The following is a 22,342-nucleotide window of genomic DNA, read 5'->3' on the forward strand; positions in this document are numbered from 1 at the left end:
GCTGTATCTAACTAAATGTTCCAGATTATTTTATTCTTTCCAGACACACTCTTTCTTATCCTTTAATACTTCTTTTGTGAAATTAAATACTTGTTTTGTTCTTTATTCATTTACTTCCTCTTTTCCAGTGCTGGGGATCAAACCCAGCATGCTAGGCAATTGCTCTGCTAAAAGCTAAATATCCTTATTTTGTTCTTTAAAGACATCAGGAACGGGCCTGTGAGATGGGCCAGTGAGTAAAGATGCTTGCTGCCCAGTCTGACCATCTGAGTTCCGTCCCTGGAGCCCAATGGTGGAAGGAGAGACTCTGCTCCCACAAGATGTCCTCTGACCTCCACCTCATCCTGTGGTGTGTGTGCATTGAGCAGCCTCTCGTCTGGGCAGATGCCCTCGAGAGATGGTGAATGCTTTGAGGGTACTGCAGCTCGGCCTGAAAGAGAACATCCCAGAAGCATGCTGCAGAACAAGGACTGCACCTTGAGAATATGCCTGCAAATAAATACATTTTAAAAAGAGATATCACTAGTAAAATAAAACAGCAATAGTTAAGAAAGAAAAACAAGGCATAAAGTTATACATACTCTGTAGGGGTGAGGGGAGCTTTTTTGTTCACCAACTATATTACTCTTACTAGTTTCAATATCTTCCAGGTATCCTGCCCATCCACCCCCTCACCACCCTCCACCCTTGTCTGCTTGGCATTAACCTAGAACCTTGTGCGCATTAGACAAGTGTTCTACCACTGAATTATATTCCCATCCATTTTTGCACTTTTTAATTTGAGACAAGGTTTCACTAAGTTGTCCAGGCAGGCTTTCAACTCACTCTGTAGTCCAGGCAGGCCTTGAACTTTTGATTCCCTGCTTCAGCCTCCTGAGTAGCTGGCATCACAGGCCTGTGCTACCAGGCTTACAACAATATCTTCCACATTAGTATCCTCCACGTTTTGCTATTCTTGTTTCGTCTATTCCCCTCTCAGGTTTTTTTTTTTTCCTTTTAATCTAAATTCTAGATCTCTCTGAAACTCAGTGAAGTGTCTCACCAAGTTTAATCACAGCAGTGAATCTGGTATGAGTCAGAATGCAGCAGGGCTGTAAAGAGGGGAGCAGGGCAGCACCCCATGACTGTCTCCTCTACCCATCCTCTGTGGCAGGTGCTTTGATCTCTTCCTAAAAGCCTGACCCTTTGGCTGTTTTCTCAGCATCCTCCCTCCTGTTGATCCCGTTTCTAAGTCTGGCTCCTGCTTCTCCCTGCCCTTGCTCAGCTCAAGCCTTGGTTCATCAAAAACGAGTTCTCTTGGAGGGCTTTCTTACCTACAACAGAACAGTTCCCTGCTGGATGTGATGGCACATACCTGCAGCCTCAGTACTTGAGAGGCTGAGGCAGGAAGGATGTCCAGTTTGAGGAGAACCTGGAAAACACCCAACAGCCAAAAACCCAAGCCATTTCTTCCCTCCTCGGTTCTTTCTGTCATCGAAAGAAGCAAATGGGCCGCCTGGAGCTGAGTGGGCAGACCTCGATTCCCCAGAACAGAGGTCTCCAGTCCCACTCAGACTTCAAGGGAGCTGTGCTGAGCAGGTGGCCTTGCTCACCACCAAACACATCACTCCAGGCAGGGAGGTGGGAAATATGCAGTTTAAACCTCTTCTCCGGGACCCAGAGTGGCATGACCTAAAGCAAAGTACAAAGCCTTTCAACTGTTCCAAACCTTCATTCTCCATGGCCGCCCGCCCTGAGGATTTGAAGTTGAAACTCTTTGTTTTAATATGGAAATTTTTAGCTGGACACAAAAGTAGAAAGAATGGAATAATAAACCATCACTACTTTTAATAATTATCAACATCTTGCCATTAAACTTTCTGATCACTCATGCTAATGATAAAAAGAGTTATGTGTCACCAATTTGGGCATATTGTTTGTTTATAAATTGTATGCATATGGCACTTTCCTGTTAAACACATACACAAATATAAAACTAAGTGGGAACAGAACTATATTCATGCTGGGAATCCCTTGGGGGACACACTCTGGAGCCTGAGTTGCTAGAAACATTAGATAATTAACCAAACATGTTGGCACCCGTTACATGGCAGGCACCATGTGGGTGCTGGAGGGAGGGATTAGAGCTCTCAGCTCTCAAGTCTGTTCAGCCAGGGTATCATCTCCCCTCTTTAGGATGGGGGGCCCTGCCAGAGATGCTTCCCTTTTCATCCTCATCGTCTTAAAAGGCTGCCCCAGCTGAGCCTGAGACCCCACACTCTAAGCATGTTTGGCGTGGTGTTCTTTGTTATACCCTTGTAACTTTGTTCTCTTTTGAGACAGGGTCTTGCTGTGTATCCAGGCTGGCCTGGAACTCACCTGCTGCCCTGGCTCCCGGCGTGTTAAGATTCTAAGCATGTGCCACCGTGCCCCAACCTTTATTTCTTGTTTGGACAGATTCTTTTGCCTGGCCCTTTGTAATCATACTAGCTGCCTTGATTGTGACCTTCACTGCCAAAACAAACAACCCAACTATCAAAACCATGTTGTATTCCAGCATTTTGTAGAGCAGTCTTTTAGCTTGGTTCATCTGATTAGGCTTCCTTTCCTTTTGTGTGGCACTTTAAGGCCGAGGAGGAGGAGATACCTGGAGAAAAGCGTGACTCCACGACAATTAAGAGCTCGTATGAGTTTGTGCGCTGAAATCCCATTCTCTGCTGGGCTCTGATGCTGCAGAGGGCAAAGGGATGTGAGGATGCTGCGGTCAGGGAGCCTGGCAGGACACTGGCACATCTGGCTGTGGGCAGGTTGGTCTTTGTCACGTGTGCTGGTTGGTGTTGTCAACTTGACACAAACCTGAACATACTTGGGAAGAGGGAACCTGCACTGAGAACACGCCTCCATCAGATTGACGTGTGGGCACGTCTGTGGGGCCTTTTCTTGATTAATGATTGATGTGGAAGGTCCCAGATCACTGTGTGTGTGTGTGTGTGTGTGTGTGTGTGTGTGTGTGTGTGTTCCCTGGGCAGGTGGTTCTGGGTTGTCTAAGAAAGGAGGCTGAACAAGCCATGAGGGGCAAGCCAGTAAATAGCTTTCCTCCATGGTCTCTGCTTCAGTCCCTGCCTTGGCTTCCCTCGGTGGACTGTGGTGAGCCAGGATATGTAAGCCAGAATAAGCCTTTCCTCCCTCAGTTGCTTTTGTCATGATGGTTTATTACAGGAATTCTAACAAATACATCATGAGAACCAAAGAGCTCCTGGAGGTGACTCATCACACATGCTCTTCTGAAAAGAGCAAGCCTGTAGCATGTCTCCTTTCTAGCCCATGTATAAATAAACCCTGCTCATAGAGCTTCCTTAACTCCTCCCCTTCCTCAGCTGAAGTATGGTCAGTACCTGGGGCCAGTCTTCACAAGTTTACCAAAAACTCAAGAACTTCACCATGACAGGCTAACTAAAGGGTCGTTTTGTAGAGCTCAGTGATCCATTTCAGTGTGACCTCAGTCCAAGCACTAACTCACCCTGTCTGCTATCGTACCTTCCAGCCACACTTGCCTCCAGTCTCCCTGCTTACCCTTGTCAGGGAAGTAGGAGACAGCTGTGGACCTGAGTACAGAGAGGCATGTAGGACTATTGAAGGAGCATTTTCAGTCTAAAGGAGGACGCATGGCTTGACCAGAAAACAGCTCTAGGGCTTTTAGCTAGCTGACCATTGTGAAATATGAAGTTGGTTACCTACCTCAAATGAGATCATAGGTGAATATCACTCCATAGGTGTGTTATATACATTATAGCATAATCAAGTATCTTACCAGGCTACTATCACTTGACTTTTAGATCTTTAGTAGATTTACAAACATAGTAGCATTTAAACTGTGTGTGTGTGTGTTGCTGAGGAGTGAATAAATGAACTAAGGGCCTTATACAAGTGTGCTCTACCACTGAGCTACAGCTTAGGAGATATATATCTCCATCCACCCATCTCCTGGAAACAGAATCTTACTGTGTAGCCCAAGCTGACTTTGAACTTTTCATCCTTATGCCTCAGTTCCCCAGTGCTGGGATTTTAGGCATGTACTGATATGCCTGGGTAGAAAGAGTCTTAATAAAGAATTTATACGTCAGCTAAAACTCTATTTAAAAATCTCAAAAGCGGCCGGGCGGTGGTGGCGCACGCCTTTAATCCCAGCACTCGGGAGGCAGAGCCAGGCGGATCTCTGTGAGTTCGAGGCCAGCCTGGGCTACCAAGTGAATTCCAGGAAAAGGCGCAAAGCTACACAGAGAAACCCTGTCTCGAAAAACCAAAAAAAAAAAAAATCTCAAAAGCAGTTGATTGTATGTGGGCCATTTAGCAAAGAAGGCAGAGTGATAAGGTGTAAAGATTACTGAATGAGGCTCAGAGATTCAGAATTCAAGTTTCCAGGCTGTTGGGCAGGGTGCCACACACCTGTAATCCCAGCACATAGGTGGCAGAGGCAGGGAGGGGCCTTGGCTGCATAGTTCAGGGCCAGCATGGGCTGTGTGAGAGACTGTCTCAAAAACAATTTAACTAACAAAAACGTATTTCTAGCTCTGCCTTCCTGAGAAAAATCACTATCCCTCTGGACCTAGTTCCCGTCTGTAGAAGGACGAGCAGACCCATCTTGCCCCTGTGGCAGTCCTTGCCTTGTTTGTCTAATGCACACTGATAGACCGGCAGCTCCATCCCTACCTTCGTTCCCTGCCCCCTCCACCCCCGTTGCAGACTAAAGAGGCCTGTGTGGGGTGTACGAGAGAATCCCAGGGGTTCCCTTCTTAGTGTTCTTTGGCTCCCATCTGCTTCTGTCTCTTGGTTTCTTGTTTTACTGCTGAGATGGCTGAAGTTGCCACGTAAGTGATACTGAATCGTGTTATAATCTTGGGTGGTGTTGAAGTTTCAGGCCAGTATGCATTTCTGGCCCTGGTGGTTTTCTGTCCCTTTTGCCGTTTTAGCCATTCTTTGATCTCTGTTGATCACTGTGTGTACAGCTCCTGAGAGCTGCCTAGATAGATGGCTTCTGTTTGAGACTGTTGATTGGCGACGCTCTGTGACGATGCCGGGGTTTTGGCATTGTCAATCAGAACTTTCAAAAGATCTATTTGTGGGCTAAATCTTGATCCCTTGTTACCCTTAAACTTCTGGGCTTAAGCAGGTCTCCTGCCTCAGCCTCTGGAGTAGCCAGAGTTCCAGGTGCATACCACCAGGGCTGGGTTAATATACGTATAAACATCCAGATGTGTGTGCATACATGGTGTGTGTGTGTGTGTCTGTTTGTCTGTCTTGGGAGTGTTGAAGATCAAACTCAGGGTTTCATGCATGCTAGACAGGAACAGTTTTAAAATGTTAGTAGAACTCATTATATACAAGAATGTCAATTGATTAGCACTGGGAGGTAGTGGCACACACCCTTAGTCCTAGCACTTGGGAGGCAGAGGCAGGTGGATCTCTGAGTTCAAGGCCAGCCTGGTCTACAGAGCAATTTCTAGGACAGCCAAGGCTTCATAGATAAATCCTGTCTCAAAACCCCTCCACCCCAAAAAAAGGTTAGTACTTAGAAGCCCATACTTTAAGGTATTATAATCATATTTTTCTGTTTTTAATAACTGTATAGCCAGGTGGTGGTGGTGCATGCCTTTAAACCCAGTACTTGGGAGGCAGAGACAGGCGGATCCTTGTGAGTTTGAGGCCAGCCTGGTCTCCAAACTGAGTTCCAGGGCAGGCAGAGTTGTTACACAAAGAAACCCTGTCTCGAAAAAAACAAAAACAGAACAAACAAACAAACAAATGAATAAATAATTACTTTGTATAGAAGTATAATCTTAACTTAGAATTATTTTCTATTTTGCTGCAGAAATAAAGTATGTTTTGGTTGACTATAAATAAATCATATGCTATTGCATATGTGTACTTTTAAACTTTACTGTTTATCATTATTATTATTAATTATGGTTTTTGAAACAGAGTCTTTCTATATAGCCCTGGCTGTTCTGGAACTCACTGTGTAGAACGTGCTTGCCTTGAACTCATAGAGATCTACCTGCCTCTGCCTCCCAAGCACTGAGATTAAAGGCATGTGTCACCATATCCAGCTTATTTTTTTTAATTTTTTTTAAGATTCATTTATTTTTATTTTATGTATATGGGTGTTTTGTCTTTGTAGTGCATGTGTACAGTGCCCTCCAAGGCCAGAAGAGGGCATGGATTCTCTGTCAGTGGCCATGTGAGTGCTGGGAACCGAACCCAGGTTCTCTGGAAGAGCATCCAGTGCTCTTAACCCCTGAGCTGTCTTGCCAGCCCCCTACAGGCCTTTAATAATGATAATTCCCTTAAACATACCGCTCTCTGACTCAGACTTCAGCTCACTGAATGACCAAAACTGGCTTGATAGGAATCCCCATATGTTTGCCAGTGAAGTGAGAAAGATGTGGAATTCTAATTAACCACAAATGTAATGATAGGTCAGCAATGTTGATTATCCGCCGAGAGAGTCAATGTAAATGTGTCCTAGTGATGAGTGGTTGTAGCTCCAGTGGAGGCAATGTATTCCTCTGGTCACTGGACTTGACTGAGTCTAGTGGAAGGGGAGGAGACCAGCTGCAACAGCTGTGGCTTTCAGAAGTGATATGATGTGGACACCCATGTGCTATCTGTCACCTATATATGGTCACCTACACACGAAGAGCCCTAGCCGGGGCTGGGAGTGCAGCTCAGTGGCAGAGTGCCTCCCTAGTTCCGTGGTGGTGCACATCTGCAATCCAGCACTTGGGAGGTGAAGACAAGAGGCCAGGAGTTCAAGGTCATCTTCAGCTAAGTAGGAGGGCAGCCTGGGCTATATCAAAATCTGCTTAAAAACAAAACATACAAGCAAACACAATACCCAAACCCAGGATATTCCTTCTGTGGAACCCCTCCCCCTCTGTCGAATGGTTTCTTCCTTTTCCCTAATAAATCTGGGTGTGTGTGCATATGTACACACACACAGGGGTGTGGGAGAGGTTGATTGCTACCCAAGATCTTGGTCCCTTGGGGGAGTGCTCTGAGAGCATAATACAGTGGGCTATTAGCTCTAGATTTCTTCACTGAAACCCACAACTTGCAGAGGCCTGGTGTTGTAAGCCTGTAATTTGAGCTACTGAGGAGGCTGAGGCAAGAGAATCACAAGTTCAGATGCCAGCCAGAGCAATCATTTAGCAAGACCTTATCAAAAAGTTAAAAATGACAACCACCAAAAAAACTCAATTAGGTTTGGAAATGGAACTCAGTGGTGGGCGCTTGCCTAGTATTGCAGGGGTGGGGTGGGGTGGACATTGACGTTAACAGTACTGCGATTTCGGCAGTCGTTGTTGGGAAGGTTCTGCCCTCTGTGTTAGGTATGGCTCCCCTGCCTTGTCAGCCACTTAATACCTGCGAGGCAGGACCAGTTTGCTGCCCTGGTAGATACATTTTCCAGAACTATTCGGGAGTTTACTATCCTGCAAGATAAGGCGAGCCTGAGAGCAAGGTTCTTTGCATGTGGGCATTCAGTTCCCACAGTAGTTTGAGCTGCGTTGAATATCCACATATCCCCTTTTCCTCGCAGCTCACCACAGAAACAAAGGGAGAAGTGGCGTTGGCCATCTCCCGCCCACCTGAGTGCTAGCCTCAGCCCGCTCCCTACCTCTGGGGCTCCATGGAATCTTGTTTTTCGGAGCAGGCTCTACTCAGTTTGCCCTCCTGCAGATTGATGACTTAGGGCCAGAATAGTTCTTGTACCTTGGGTTGCCACCCAGGCATTTCTCTGTGCTCACCCTCGACAGTCAGGTCATCTTGTGTGATAGCCCAGCAGCCAGCTCTGGACTGCTGAGGTCCCTGCTGGCCTCCTGGTGTTAACTTGCACTTTCAGGCTATTGGTGGTGTTTTCGGTTGCTACTAACAACCTAACAACGCCCCGTGCTCCCTCCCTCTGCTCTCTGGTGCTCAGGGGCCCACTTGAGCAGCACTGGCTCCAGACCCTGACCAGGTTCCTTGGCCAGCCCTCCCTTTATTGTTTCAGAATAAATGTTATCCCAAACAAACAAAAAGCCATGGAAATACAGCTGAATTTGGGTTTCTCCCACAGTGAGTTCTTGGAATTGTTAGAAATTCTTTCAGATGACTTTTCCACCTCTGTTGCCGTGCTGTGCTGACAATGCTCGTCTGCCTTGAGTGGTCCTCACTGCACCCCAGATAGCACTGAGGTCTCCCGAGTCTTAGATTCTGGATCCTTACAGTACTCCTCAGAGCTGAGCTGAGGCTCTCCTGAAAGTATATGGCAGCAGTGTGTACAGTCTTGGATTTCTGCCTCCTGGTTCTCTGCTCCCTCAGTGCAGCTCTTCCTCCTGTCCCTACTGAAGCAGGAGGGTTAGCTACAGGAACAGCGATCCCAACACCAAGGCTCTCAGCAGACATCTGCTCTTCACTTGGATTACAGGCAATAGCTTCAGGGCACCCACTGAACCTCTCTCTCCTCCTGTGTCTTTCTGCAGTCCAGGCAGAAGGAACATGCTTTATTTGGGACCTAGCATTCTCACAGCAGGAAGAAAAGGGTATGAGAGTTTGTTTGGACCAGATATCCATTTGCTCCTAAGTCACTGACCACTGCCGCCTCAAGTCACTTGTCCGCTTACCTCCCCGCTCCACAGACATTCATTCTAGCCTACAGCTAGAGGTGGTGTGGCATGAGCAACAGATGGTGCCTCACTGAGGTCTAGGTCTGTTGAGGGAGATGTAGGGAGGCTTCCTTCCCATGCTGGAGAAGACACTAACCATGAGAAGGATCTGCAGGGTGACCTTTAATGGGATGTTTCCCAGTATGCCCTATCACACGTACATCTTCCCTTCTAATGCCCAGATACATCTGGGACAGAGCAGTCCACGCATAAGGGATCTCATTTCATTTTATTTTGTCTTTATTTTTATTACATTTATTTATTGACTTGTTTATTCATGTGTGCCACGGCATGTGTGTGGAGGTCAGAGGATAATTTATGGGAGTCGTTTTTCTCTTTCCACCATGTGGGTCCTGGGAGGATTGAACTCAGGCCATCAGGCTTGGTGGCAAGTACCTAAACCACATTGAGCCATCTCACCCGCCCCTCACTTTTTTTTTTTTTTTTTTTTTTTTTTAAGACAGGGCTCTGTGTAGCCCTGGCTGTCCTGGAAACAATTTGTAGACCAGGCTGGCCTCAAATTCACAGCAGAGATCCACCTGCCTCTGCCTCCCAGTGCTGGGATTAAAGGTGTGTGCCTCCACCACCTGTCCTCATTTCACATCTTAACAAGCCTAAATGGAGACTATCATTCCTGTCTTATAGGTAAGAAAGCCAGAGTGACTTGTTAGCAAGAGGAAGCTGTTGAGGCGTCTCTAGATCATACAGTTTTTGAATTACAATGTAGATTGCTGGCTTTATGAGTATTAGAAATGAAGTACTATATGATTTCTGAATTAGTAAATAGAAAGATTTTATATTATGAAATAATGTTAAGTACAAAAATAGATCTCAAAAATATATTCACTGTCTGGGTACAGCGATGCAAAAGTTGTACACAAGTAAGCTCGAAAAGCAAAGGAAAAAATAAGTACTTTCGGGCAGCAGAGTTTAGTTTCTTTTTGATACTTATTTATTGATTGATTGATTGATTGATTGATTTGAAACAGGGTTTCACTCTGTAGCCTAGGTTGGCCTTGAACTCATGATTCTTCTGCCTCTGCCCCTTCAAATTCTGGGCTTACAGCTGCCACCCAACTCAATACTGCATTTTTAAACATTTGTGTGTGTGTGTGCACGTGTGTGCTTGAATAAGTGCACACTCGTGCATGCATATGGGTGTACATTCTGTGGTGCTTGTGGAGAGGTCAGAGGACAGTTTGGTAGAGACGGTTCTTTCCTTTCATCTCTTTGTAGGATCTGGGGGTTGAACCCAGGTTCGAGCTTGCGAGGCAGGCACCTTTACCCACAGAACCATCTTGCTGGCCCAGTAAATACATTTCAAAATTTTAGCTCTCAGAAGGCAAGAATAGACTGGAAGAGCTTGAAGCCATAGTCCCCCTATTCTCTATTTCCTAATTATGACAATTTTTATATATAGTCTGTCTGCTTCCATAGTAACACATTAAAGACTGTTTTTGATATATTCTGTAATTGTGTAGAAACAGCCACATGGGACATTGTATTTACCTTGACACAAAGCACCAACATGCAATAGTACAATTAGAAACTTGGGCTTTTCGTCTGTTATCAGTCGCTCTGGAGGGTGAGTGGCAACTTCACGGTTAGAGGCCAAACGTTCTTCCTTTCTCTGCAGCCATCTTTTCATCAAGCTGATAACGTCCGTGGAACCCGCCACCATGGGCTGGTGGAGAGGCCAGCCCGGAACCGCTTCCACCCACTTCACCGACGGGCTGGGGAGAAGCCAGGCAGACAAATATCCTTTTTCACGGTCTGAGGAGAGTGTGCGTTCTGAAGTGCTTGAGAACCGCTCAGGATTTATCTCACTGTCATTTTATCTGATCTGTGAGAGGAAGCAATAAAAGTGACTGAGTTCAACACTGTAAACACTTCTGCAGCCAGATTGGGAAAGACCATGGGAGGTGTTTATGAAAACATCGAGAAAGCTCTGTTGACTGGAACAACAGAGCATGAACATGTAATTCTGGCATGTAAGGTATCCTCAGCATTGTCTCCAGAAATCAGCAGTTAAGCTTGACTTGGAATCAACTTAGAGAGATTTAGTCCATCTAGCAAAAAACGGGCAAATTGATGTTTGCATTTCTGTTGACCTGATGACCTGCTTTTGGAACTTTAAGAAGAGATCACTTAAGATTGTCTATTTGTATAGTTTCAAACTCAGTAAGTGACAAGTAAGATATAAACTTGGTATTTAGGAAAAATCTTTTTTTTTCCTTTTAATTTATGTGCATTGGTGTTTTGCCTGCCTGTGTGTCTGTGTGAGGGTATCAGATCCCCTGGAACTGGAGTTACAGACAATTGTGAGCTGCCATGTGGGTGCTGGGAATTGAACTCGGGTCCTCTGAAAGAGCAGCAAGTGCTCTTAACCACTGAGCCATCTCTCCAGCGGTATTTATGAAAATTCTTAAACAATGATGTGACATCAAAGTCTGTGTTGCTAAGTAATAAAGAAAAGGGGCCAGGGAATCCATCTGGCAGTTCGATTTAAGTGGTGCTTCTTAGGAGTGGGGCAGGCTGGGGTGGCATCCCGTGAGGCCCCCACAGTGCTGAGGGTTTGGATGCTGTGGGAGAGGGAGAAAGAGCAGCCTGCCAGGCGCTTGTCTCACTTCACTCTCTCAGCGCAGGCGCAGGCCAAGGAAGGAGCAGAGAGGCGGGGCGAGTCTCCCTACAGAGAGCTGATTCCTGGCAGTGATGGTAGAGTTGGCTTCACAAGCTTAGAAACCAGGAAGTGGGGGAGGGCACTCATGTTTACTGAGCACCTACCCATGCCAGGCACTGTGCAGGGTAATTTATAAGTCATTTAGTCCTCAGAATTCAATGAATCGTTTATTTTTTTAACCCTCATTTTCCCACGAGAAAACTAATGTCAGAGTAACTAGCCAGTGACTCATGTAGCCCAGGCTTGTCCACTCAGTGGCAGGGAGAGCCATGTGCTAGAGAATATTCCTGTTCTCCAGGACTCACAGAGGAAGCCCCAACTGTTCTTGCTTTCCAGGCCTCTTGGGTTTTATTCTGTTAGGACAGTGATCCCAGTGAATACTGATCTCCCCCATCTCCTCTCCAGACACACGAGATTAGATCCACAAAGGTGCAGTGACTTCTAGCTTTGTCTGTAATATGGCTGCTGTCAGGGAAAATGAAAGTGCCAGATGGTCTTGAGAATTCCTTCCTGGAATGAGTGATGACTTCACATAGAATGCAGAAGGTGAAAGGGAAACACAATTTATCTAGCTAGCTAGCACATGTGAGTTATGGAGTGGTACACCAAGCAGTTGTTCAAACTGCTTGGAATTCTCTAGCAAAAGACCAAATGTTTCTCTGCCTGATTTAACAACACATGGGCAAGAGAGTATAGCTCAGTGGTAGAGTACTTGCCTAACGTTCTCAAGGCTTTGGGTTCAAGAAAACATTTTTTTCCTGCTAATGTGGCTCAGTGGCTGAGAACCTAGCTTGTATAAAGCAAGCCCTGGTTTCAATTCTCAGCATGAAAAAGAAATGGAGGGGAGGGGAGGAGGGGAAGAGGGGTAAAAGGAGAGGGGTGGGGAGAGGAAGAGAAGGAAGAAGAGGAAAAGGAATGGAGATTGAGGCTTGAGGGTTAAGTAAGAAGTAGGGTGTGGTAGGTCCATTCATTAAACGTGTATTCATGGAGACTCTTCCTGGACCAGATGATGTCTTGAGGACTGAGGACAAAGTGATGAATAGATATCATCCCTGTATTCTTGAGTTTTATAGTCCTTTGGGAGATGACCGACAGCTAAGAGGCAAGTAATAATAATTAATTAAGGAGAGTAACTTCAGGTCGTGTCTTAGTTACTTTTCTATTGTTGTAATAAGACACCATGACCAAGACAGCTCATGGAAGAGTTTAAGGGGGACTTCGAGTTTCAGAGGGTTAGAGATTGTGACCGTCATAGTGGGGATCATGGCAGGAAGCAGGCTTGGCGCTGGAGCAGTGACTGAGAGCTCACATCGTGAGACACAACCTCAGAGCAGAGAGAGCTAACTGGGAATGTCCTATGAAACCTCAAAGCCCACCCCCATAACACCTCCTCCAACAAGGCCACAACTTCTAACCTTTCTCAAATAGTTCCAACTGGGGACCAAGTATTCAAACGTATGAGGCTGTGGAGGCCGTTCTCATTAAAACCACCACAGATGGTAATACGCAAGAGTTCCAGTTTCCAAAGAAACGTTCTGGCAAAGGGAACAGAATGTATAAAGTTCCAGAAGGGACTACGCTGCATGTTCAGGGAACCTGTCTCTTTGCAGGTACTATATCCTGAGGATGACCCGACTCTGAATCAGCCTGTTAAGAGTGTCAACAAGGCTTGCCAGCTCCAAGGGAAAGGAAAGGAAGGAATATACAGAGAAAGGTGTTGAGCTTCCGGAGGGATGAGTCTGATTCACTGATCAGGAGCCATTTCTCTGTGGTCAACTTTTAAGTCCTTAATTTGGATTCTGGGCCTGGGCATCTGCTGATGGAGAGAAAGTTCACTAGTCTAGGGGTATCCACCAGTGAACTCTGGAGTCCTGTTTGAGGGGTCAAAACACTGTGAGCATCAAGTGAAAACAGGATGCTTTTACGTCTCAGGTGGTAACTTATTCGGAATTTGGAGGGAGACACCTGAGTCGTTCTTTGTTTTCCTGGCCGGCATTCTGTTGGCTGTGAAGTAACTCACTTTAAACTGTTGCCTTTCCTGTTTGTCTATAGTACCAGTCTAATTTTTAGAAGTTATCTCTTATGTATGTGGATGTTTTGCCTGTGTGTGTGTCTGTGCACCATGTATGTGTCTGGTGCCTATAGAAGCTAGAGGAAGATGTGAGGTTTCCTGGAATTGTAGTTACAGACAGTTGTGAGCCGCCATGTGGATGCTGGAAAGCAAACCCAGGTTCTCTGAAAGACCAGCCAGTGCTCTTAACCCCTGAGCCATCTCCCCAGTCCCCAAGTTTTGCCATTTTAAAAGCCAGAAAACTGGTTTGAACCTTTGTTGATACAAACAGAAAAAAAAAATGTATTCAGAATTCTTTTATTGCAGTTGTTTCTTAGCGTGGGTATTGTTTAGGGTGGGCAGTGTGCTAACAAGGGTTTAGTCCAGGGCTACAATGGTCACAGATAAAATGAGCATTGTTCAGCAAATACTCCAGCTTCCTTCCCGAGTGGGCAGCCACGCCCGCAGGGCTCAGGCCCAGGAGACTCCTTCTGCAGCAGGTCATGCTGTTGGCAGGCATGGTTGCCACAAGGCCAGGGCATTGCCACTTGCAGGCAAAGTAGAGGCACGACAAAGGCTGCTCTTGGCCTGGGGAGCTCAGTCTAGAAAATGATGCCTGTTTGCCGCAGGCGGTGCCTTTAGCACCCCCACCCCGGCTTCCCATGGTCGTAGACTTGCTCCGTCTCAAACACTGTTTTGTTGAGTTTCTGGACGATTTTCTGATCTGTAGGTAATGCCATCTTCTAAGAGAGGTGTGTTGTTGTGAAAGGAAGAAAACCAGTGTTTAGACAGTTCCCCAGCAGAACTGAGACCCTGGCCTGAGCAGTCCCGAAACACATGCCTGAGGAACTGACAGGAACCTCTCCTCTGCAACCAGCCTTGGCTCATCTGCTCACAGCAGGATGGGAATTGTAGAACGTGGGACATTGTTCCTTGAATTCATAGCCTGTTAAGTCTGAAAAACACTGTGCCCCTCCCCCCCCCACACACACACACATGCTCTTAGAGTCTCATGATACATAGTGGGGTTCTGAGAAGCTCTGGAGTTAATAGATGTCCAGTTCACCTCCTCCCAAAAGGCCGTATGGCTTGGTACAGTCTGAAGCTTTGGTCAGTGGGTGGTAGGTTTGACCCTGGCCTGCCATGCCGGCTGTGGGATTATGGATCTCTCAGTTCTTCTAGGACTGAGCCTCTGTCTCTTTAGCCATAAAATGGTCATCATGTCATCTGCCTCCTAGGACTTTTAAGATTATAGGGGAGCTGCCAGGCGATGGTGGCACACACCTTTAATCCCAGTACTGGGGAGGTTTGAGGGCAGCCTGGTCTACAGAGCAAGTTCTAGGACAGCTAGGGAATCAATCAATCTCTCTCTCTCTCTCTCTCTCTCTCTCTCTCTCTCTCTCTCTCTCTCTCTCTCACACACACACACACACACACACACACACACACACACACACACACAAGAATGCAGGGGAGCATGAATCTGCTTAACACAAGCCTGGCACACAGTAGGTGCTTATTATCTCCATTTTCCTATTTCTGATATCTTAGTGTATACCTCGCATATTCTATACTATTTCGTCCTCAAATATAAGAAATAAAGATTTCGAATAAAAAGCAGTATTGGTGATGGTTAAGTGTGTATGTGATCCAGTCAGTGACATAGAGACAAAAAGAGTGGGTTTGGCGATGGCAGTGAGAAGTGAGCCAGGTCGGTGAGGAGGCTGTATGCACCAGAGAGAACAGGAGAGGGACCCGGCACTAGCAGAGGCAGAAGAGTAATCGGGGTAGTGGAGCCCAGGCCAGAGAGGAGGTGAGCGAAGCCCAGGCCCTGCAGCCACACTGTGGGGTGACATCTCAGACCAGAGAGGAGGTGAGGGAAGCCCAGGCCCTGCAGCCACACTGTGGGGTGACATCTCAGACCAGAGAGGAGGTGAGGGAAGCCCAGGCCCCTGCAGCCACACTGTGGGGTGACATCTGCTGTGAAGTCTGATTAGCCTTTCAGCAAGAGAGAATATTGGAAAGTGGGTTTTTTTAAGATTGATTTGTATTATATTTAAGTATATATGTATGGGGGAGGAGTATGTGCATATAAGTACAGATTCCTGAGGAGGCCAGAGACATTGGATCCCTTGGATGTGGAATTCTAGGTAGTTGTGAGCTGCCCATACTTAACTATTTAGCCATTTCTCCAACCCCCCTTTTAAATGAATGAATTCTTTATTTCTTTTTGAGACAAGGTCTCACTCTGTAGCCCTGACTGGCCTGGAACTTACTATGTACACCAGGATAGCCTTGAACTCACAGAAATAAGCCTGCCTCTGTCTCCTAGAGTGCTGGGATCAAAGGCATGTGCCCCCACACCCAGCTTTTTAATTTCTTTAAGCAGGAGAATAACAGTATTTAAAATACCTTAAAACAGTCCTCTAAGTGCAAGTCACCAAGTCAACACCGACAGCCCTGCTGTACTCAGTGTGTAGTAAACATTCCATTGTCTTTCCATGTGTTTGGAATGGGTCCTGAGACGCGCTCGACCCGATAAGCAACATGGAATCTAGAAAACAATGCCTTTTACACCAGGAATTTACATCCACTTCAAGTCTAATACAGTTCTTTTTTGATTTAGAAGTAACATGAACTCACCTTAATTTGGAAAAAGAAATTTTTTTAAAGATAGATATGGCTATAAATGCCTATAATCTCAGCAGTCATGAGGCTGAAATGGAAGGATTGCTTTGAGTCTGAGGCTAGCCTGGGCTACGTGATAAGTTCTAGGCCAACCTAGGCTACTTAGTAAGTGCTTGTCTCAAAAACAAACAAAAAAAGCCTCCCCCAAACAAACTCAAAAGGGAAGTGCATCCCCTACCCTGGAGATTGAACCCAGGGCCTTACACATGCTAGACAAGTGATCTGCCACTGAGCTATAGCCCCACGACGTCTTGTTTTTACTTTGTTTGAGAGAAGGTCCCACTAAGTTGCCAACTCTGGTCTCAAGCTTGCCATATTCCTGCCTCAGCCTCCTGAGGAGAAAGGAAGCATATCACTGGAACCCAAGGGCTGTGGCCAGGAGTCTCTATGATATCATTACGACTGGTGTTGACTTCTTGCATAGACAAGCATTCTGGAGCCACTGGACCCAAATACCTCATGAAAAGCCACCTGGAAAGTACTCTCCTTGGTCCTGTTTGTATCTCGAGCCTATCCCAGAGCCAATTGCTGTTTGAGGTGAATTAGATACCTTGACTAAAACTAACTGGGCCTGAGTCCATCCATCCCATGAAAGAAGGCACCTGTATAGGATGGCCTTACCAGTGCTTGTAATTCAAGTAGATGAAGTTCTTGAAAACAGATGTTGGACAGACACACGCACGCACGCACGCACGCACGCACGCACGCACGCACGCACGCACTCGAGGCAGGGGAGGGAGGAAGAAGGCCCAGTGGGCAGAGTACTTAGCATGTAAACTTGAGGACCTGAGTTTGATCCCCAGAACCCATGTGAAAGAACAGGATATGGTGACGACGACGACACCTCCCCCCACCCCCCTGCTTAAAATGAGAGCACTGGGGCTGGCTCAATGGTTGGGAGAACTGGTTAAAGCTGGAGGCCTGGGCCGGGCAGTGGTGGCGCACGCCTTTAATCCCAGCACTTGGGAGGCAGAGCCAGGCGGATCTCTGTGAGTTCGAGGCTAGCCTGGTCTACAGAGCGAGATCCAGGAAAGGCACAAAGCTACACAGAGAAACTCTGTCTTGAAAAAACAAACAAACAAACAAACAAACAAACAAAAAGCTGGAGGCCTGGAACTGGTGAGAATGTGTGGACGGGGTGCCCCATCGGGTGTGGAGAGCGAGAGCCAAGAGTCGGCGGCCTAACCTCCAGTTCAGTTTCTTAATTCTGCTTCAACTCCCCATAAACTTTATTTTCCTTTATTGAAATTTCTACTTTGATGGAAATACTTTTGCAGCCAGTTACTCTTCGCAGCCCCTGGATGAGAGCTGGCCCAGGTAAGAGAGCTATGTATTTTGTTTTGTTTTGTTTTATGGAAGTATTTTTTATTTATGTATTTTTATTTTGTGTACATTGATGTTTTTCCTGCATGTCTGTCTGTGTGAAGGTGTCAGATCCCCTGGAACTGGAGTTACAGACAGCTGTGAACTGCATACAGATAGTGGGTGCTGGGAATTGAACCCAGGTCCTCAGGAAAAGCAGCAGTGTTCTTTCCCACTGAGCCATCTCTCCAGCCCATTATAGAAGTATTTAACAGATAGGAGAGAACCTCTTTTTAACTATCTTGAATGCTGTTTTAGACTTATTTATATATTATTTTAGTTTTTTTCAAATATTTGAGTCAAGGTCTCTTGTAGCTCAATGTGGCCTCAAATTTGTGATGTAGCCAAGGATGGCCTTGAACTCCTGATCCTCCTGCCTCTGCCTTTCCAATGCTGGTATTAGAGACAAGTTCCACTATGTTTTTGTTGTTGTTGTTGGTGGTGGTGGTGGTTTTTGTTTGTTTTAGGCAGGGTCTCTCTATGTAGGCTGCCCCAGGCTGTCCCAAGTACCTGGCCTAGCTAGAAATTTTCAGCATCAAATTTTGTTTTATCTTATACAATGTAAGTCTTGAGCTGGGGGTGGTGGCATATACCGGCAATCCTGGTACTTAAGAGTCGAGAATCACAAGTTTGAGACTAGCCTGGGGAACTGAGTGATCTCCAGGTAGCCTGAGCTATGAAATGAGTCCCTGTCTCAGATCACGACAACATCAAAAAAACCTCAGCCTTTCCATGGATAATTCTGAGCTTGTAAGAAAATAGAGAATAAAAATTACTTAAGCAAATCTAGATTCAAATAAAAATACATTGGGAAAACATTTACCAAGAGAATGTCTGATTTGGTAGTCTTATGGTAGACATGAAAAATAAGCTCTTTCTGTGGCATTTCTTAGCCAGTTACTTGAAAACGTAAGCAGTGAGTTTGGCCTCGAGTCTGTGACTACGTCTTCTGTCTGGTATAATGGTGACCCGTCATACCAGTAACAGAAAGAGGACTACCCCTGTTGTGTATGTGCATTACTTCACACCTCCATGTCAGACTTGGGAGATTCTTCAAATGGATGGATCTCCAGGAAAAGTGGCCCACAGCTCTAATCCCAGAACTTGGGAGGCTGAAGCAGGAGGATTGCTGTGAGTTCAAGGTCAGCCTAGGATACAGTGTGAGACCCTGCCTCAAAAAAAAAAAAAAAAAACCAAGAAGACGTTAAAAAACAAAAAGACAGAACTCTCTGAGCTTCAACTCTCAATTTTTTTCCTCATTGATTCTTTGGGCAAATACTGACTGAGCCCTCATCATGGATAATGTAGTCTGGATCCGAGAAAGGAGGTCAGGATGGCCAACACTAGCCCCACCTCAAGCAGGTTTTCAGCCTCCTCAGAAGTCCTGAGTTTCAAGTTTGTAAGATAATACAGTATTGTATTTTAAGTCAGAAAGGGCAGATCTCCGAATGGATGTGCTTTATCCCTGTATCCCAGAAGTGTCTTTTGCTTCTCAGAGCCCTAGGCTTGGTGAGGTGAATATTTTCATAGGATGGTTAACAGTATATTGCTCTTGAGAGAGCAGAATGTTCACATCCAGGATTGCAAAGCAGCCCTGCACACACACTCAAGGTACATGATGAAGGGTAACTTAATGGAATAAGACCTGCTGTCCCTTGGAGAGGGAGGTCATTCTTCCTTTGACCATTCCAGCCAGCACCCAAGTGTGCCCAGCTGGCTGATGCTGTGCTATGGATTCAAAGTAGTTATCCTGGAAATCAGAGCTGTTGCTCCTGAGAGGTTCCTCAGTCTGGCCTCCTCTCCACAGTGGTGAGCAGAGTGAGGCCTGGGCATCTTAGGGAACTCTGGGCCTATCTGGCTAGTTTAGAAAAGCCAGCTAGCAAGCACTCTTTGGACCCATAGCTTAAGCTTTTTCTCTTTTTATGCCGTTCTGGTTTCTAAAGGCAACAGCCTCCTTGGAAAGAAGAAAAGCATCCTGGGTTCCGGCTGACGTCTGCACTTAACAGGTATGTGGACTGTTCCGTAGTAGAAGTACATTTCAAGAAGGAGATGGTGGGTTTGGCCAGGTAGTCCTGCATGTTATCCCGCTGCTCAGTTTGTTTATATCAGTTGTGATTATATGAAGTGATAAAGAAAAAAAAACATTGAATGTGTAGGAGATGGTGTGATAAAAACATGAAGTCTGGAGGGGACCACCAGGGTGTGCCTCTGATCATGTGATCCTGACCAGGTCACTTCTGACTGCCTTGGTTAGTACATATGAACATGGAGGTGGTAATTGTCCCCATGATGGCATTGATTGGCTGTGAGGATTAAGTAGGATGTTACATGGAGGCACAGTACAATAAACACCAACTGTTCTCGAGGTTGCTTACCCAGGCCATTGTTCAGTCCTGACACCGAAGGGATGAGTAGCCTTTTCTGCTTTAAGAGGACACATGACTTTCCCCAGAAACCTTAGCTAATATGCAGAAGGAACTGGAATTTGAAAACAACAACGAAAGACTTGAGTTGGGCATGGTGGCTCAGGCTGTAACCCCAGTTCTCCAGAGCTGAGAGGCAGGAGGACTACATGTTCAAAACCAGTCAGTATGGGTTATGGAGCGAACCTTGGAAAGTAATTTAGAAATTAAAAACCTTGCGGGAGAGAGGAAGTTGTAAGCAGCCCCTGTGCCCACTGGAAGTGTTTCCGTCTTGATCGGCATCCTGCCATCTCGTTTCTTCTCTTCCCCTTCATATGCCATTCCATGGCCAGCTAGACAAAGCTTCTCTCTCTGAATGCCCTAACAGTAAAAGGCCAATGAGGGGCTTAAAAATAATAACCACAATATGATTAACAAAATTAACCATAATTTTTCTACATGGTCTAGTAGCCAGTCTACATTCCCATTTTCCTTATCTCTCTCTGTGTTGGACTGATGTTTTCCGGGTTTCTGTGACTCTGAAGGAGCTAGGAGCCCTCAGGGCACACACTGTCCTGCAGCGTCCCAAGAGTCCTTCCCTTGACGCCTCTCTTCCCTTCTCTGAAGCCACGTGGCGTAAGTCACGTGAAGCTGTTGCCTGGAGCAGAGCATGAAGAAGCATTTTAGGCTGACTTGAAGTTGCTCATGTGCCCCCTTTATGACAGTTTGACCTTTGGATGGGATAGATAACTCGTTGTTGTCTTTTGGAGCTGAAGTTGTGCATACACTAGAACTCTCAGAGAGCATTAGAAATACTTGCTATTCCAAACGTTTGCTTAGGACTATTTTACACTGTGAAAAACCCACCAAAGCACTGAAAGAGCATTTCTCTATGTGAGGATACCCATTGATACTCAGCTGCTTCTGATGGAAACCCTAACAGAGATGTGAAATGTCCCCTGGGTGCATTTCAGCATAGCACCAATAAGCTTACCAAATGCCAACATAAATAATACCTTTAAAAAAAAAGATACCCAATAGCATTTTCTAAAGCAAACAAAATATCCAGAGACTAGTTGATTCTTGTACCTCTGGCAGCCGTAGTTAGTGCCTGTGTTCAGTCTGTTCAGTGCGTGACAGCGCACAACTTCTGGAAAGCCCTGTGCGCCGTCCCAGGGTGAGAATGAGGAGGTATGGAGGTAGGATTTCCACCTTGCATTCTCCCTGAGAAGGCTTGAGGACCGGTTTCGGCTGCTTTTCCACATAGGCTCAGGAATTCTCAGGAAGCCTCCTGCAGCCACAGTTTGGCCTGGCCACAGACCGTCTTTTGAGATGCAGAGAGGGAAGGGATGGTCTCATGGAAGCTGTGAATCTGAGGCCAGCCTTGCTGAAATAGTTCACTGTGCCATTAGCATCCTAGTGTAAGACTATCCAAGCACAAATTAAACTCTTTTTGAACATGTGGTGGTCTTCAGGTGCCTTCTTGGTGTAAAGGACTACAGGTAGGTCCTGATCCTTCATTATATGGATGTTTCTAAGTCGATTATTCTCATCTTCTCTCCTGTTGGTAATATTCAGGGGAAAAAAAACTGCATTTCACTGAGGAAAAAAAAATGGATTTTCAGCCAGACTCTCTCCTCCCCTCCTTAGGACCAATTCTGATTCTGCTCTTCACACCAGTGCTCTGAGCACCAAGCCCCAGGACCCGTATGGAGGAGGCGGCCAGTCCCCCTGGCCTGCCCCATACATGGGTAAGCCACACAGGCCCGCTAACAGGGCCTGTGCTTTCTCCTGCACTGTAGAAACCGAGAGGAAAGCGTATGCGGTGCATGCCTCTCCCCAGTTGGGTGGTCTCCAGAGAAGAGCTCCCAGCAGGGGAAGTGTGTGTGCTCACGACACAGTTAGAATGCACCCCTGCCTTGCTTCTTCCATGGCGCCCGCTTCCCTGTTGGCACCTCTCGGCTCTTGAACTCCCTCCTCCCTGTAGCAACCGCCCTTTTCTAGACACACCTCATCTGTGCACAGGCTCCTGCGGTGGCAGTCTTGATGGTCTTTGTCCTAGCTTACATCCTTGCAGTCTGATTTTGTTGGGTTCTCCAAGGCCTTCTTTTGTTACTGACACGACCAGGTTGGAGGAAGTGGCTTCACTTTGTGGGTCCATGGCCCTTGTATGGTTGAACCTGAGGATGAGGCAAACACCCCCACCCACCCCCAGGGCCAGCAGAACTGATGCAGACAACCCCTGTGGGAGGAGTAATCAAGACAGGGGCTGGGGAGAGTCAAGGAGAAGACCTTTCTGCAGGAAGGCATGTCCCAGAGAACAAGGCAAGGGAGAGGAGCAGAATCGGAGCCGAGTACCGTCACCTGCTCCTTGGTCTCCATTTCTTCTCAGAACACTGGTTTTCTCCCTGTGGGCCAGAGAGAGTCTGAAAGAGAAAGGCCGGGAACCGGGAGAGGGCAGACGCATGCCACCTCT

At 46.4% G+C, this 22,342-nt stretch overlaps 1 protein-coding gene across 1 annotated transcript in view; it reads left to right on the plus strand.

The window, feature by feature from the left end:
- The window catches only part of Crtc3 (CREB regulated transcription coactivator 3), a 108,201-nt gene that overhangs the window by 54,999 nt on the left and 30,860 nt on the right, over nt 1–22,342 (plus strand). The window contains exons 3-6 of the mRNA XM_059272371.1: nt 10,321–10,440; nt 17,358–17,419; nt 19,408–19,470; nt 21,517–21,617. Of these exons, the coding sequence (XP_059128354.1) occupies nt 10,321–10,440; nt 17,358–17,419; nt 19,408–19,470; nt 21,517–21,617 (346 nt within the window). The remainder of the gene's footprint in view (nt 1–10,320; nt 10,441–17,357; nt 17,420–19,407; nt 19,471–21,516; nt 21,618–22,342) is intronic.

Source organism: Peromyscus eremicus, chromosome 1 (genome assembly GCF_949786415.1).
Source record: "Peromyscus eremicus chromosome 1, PerEre_H2_v1, whole genome shotgun sequence".
NCBI lineage: Eukaryota > Metazoa > Chordata > Mammalia > Rodentia > Cricetidae > Peromyscus > Peromyscus eremicus.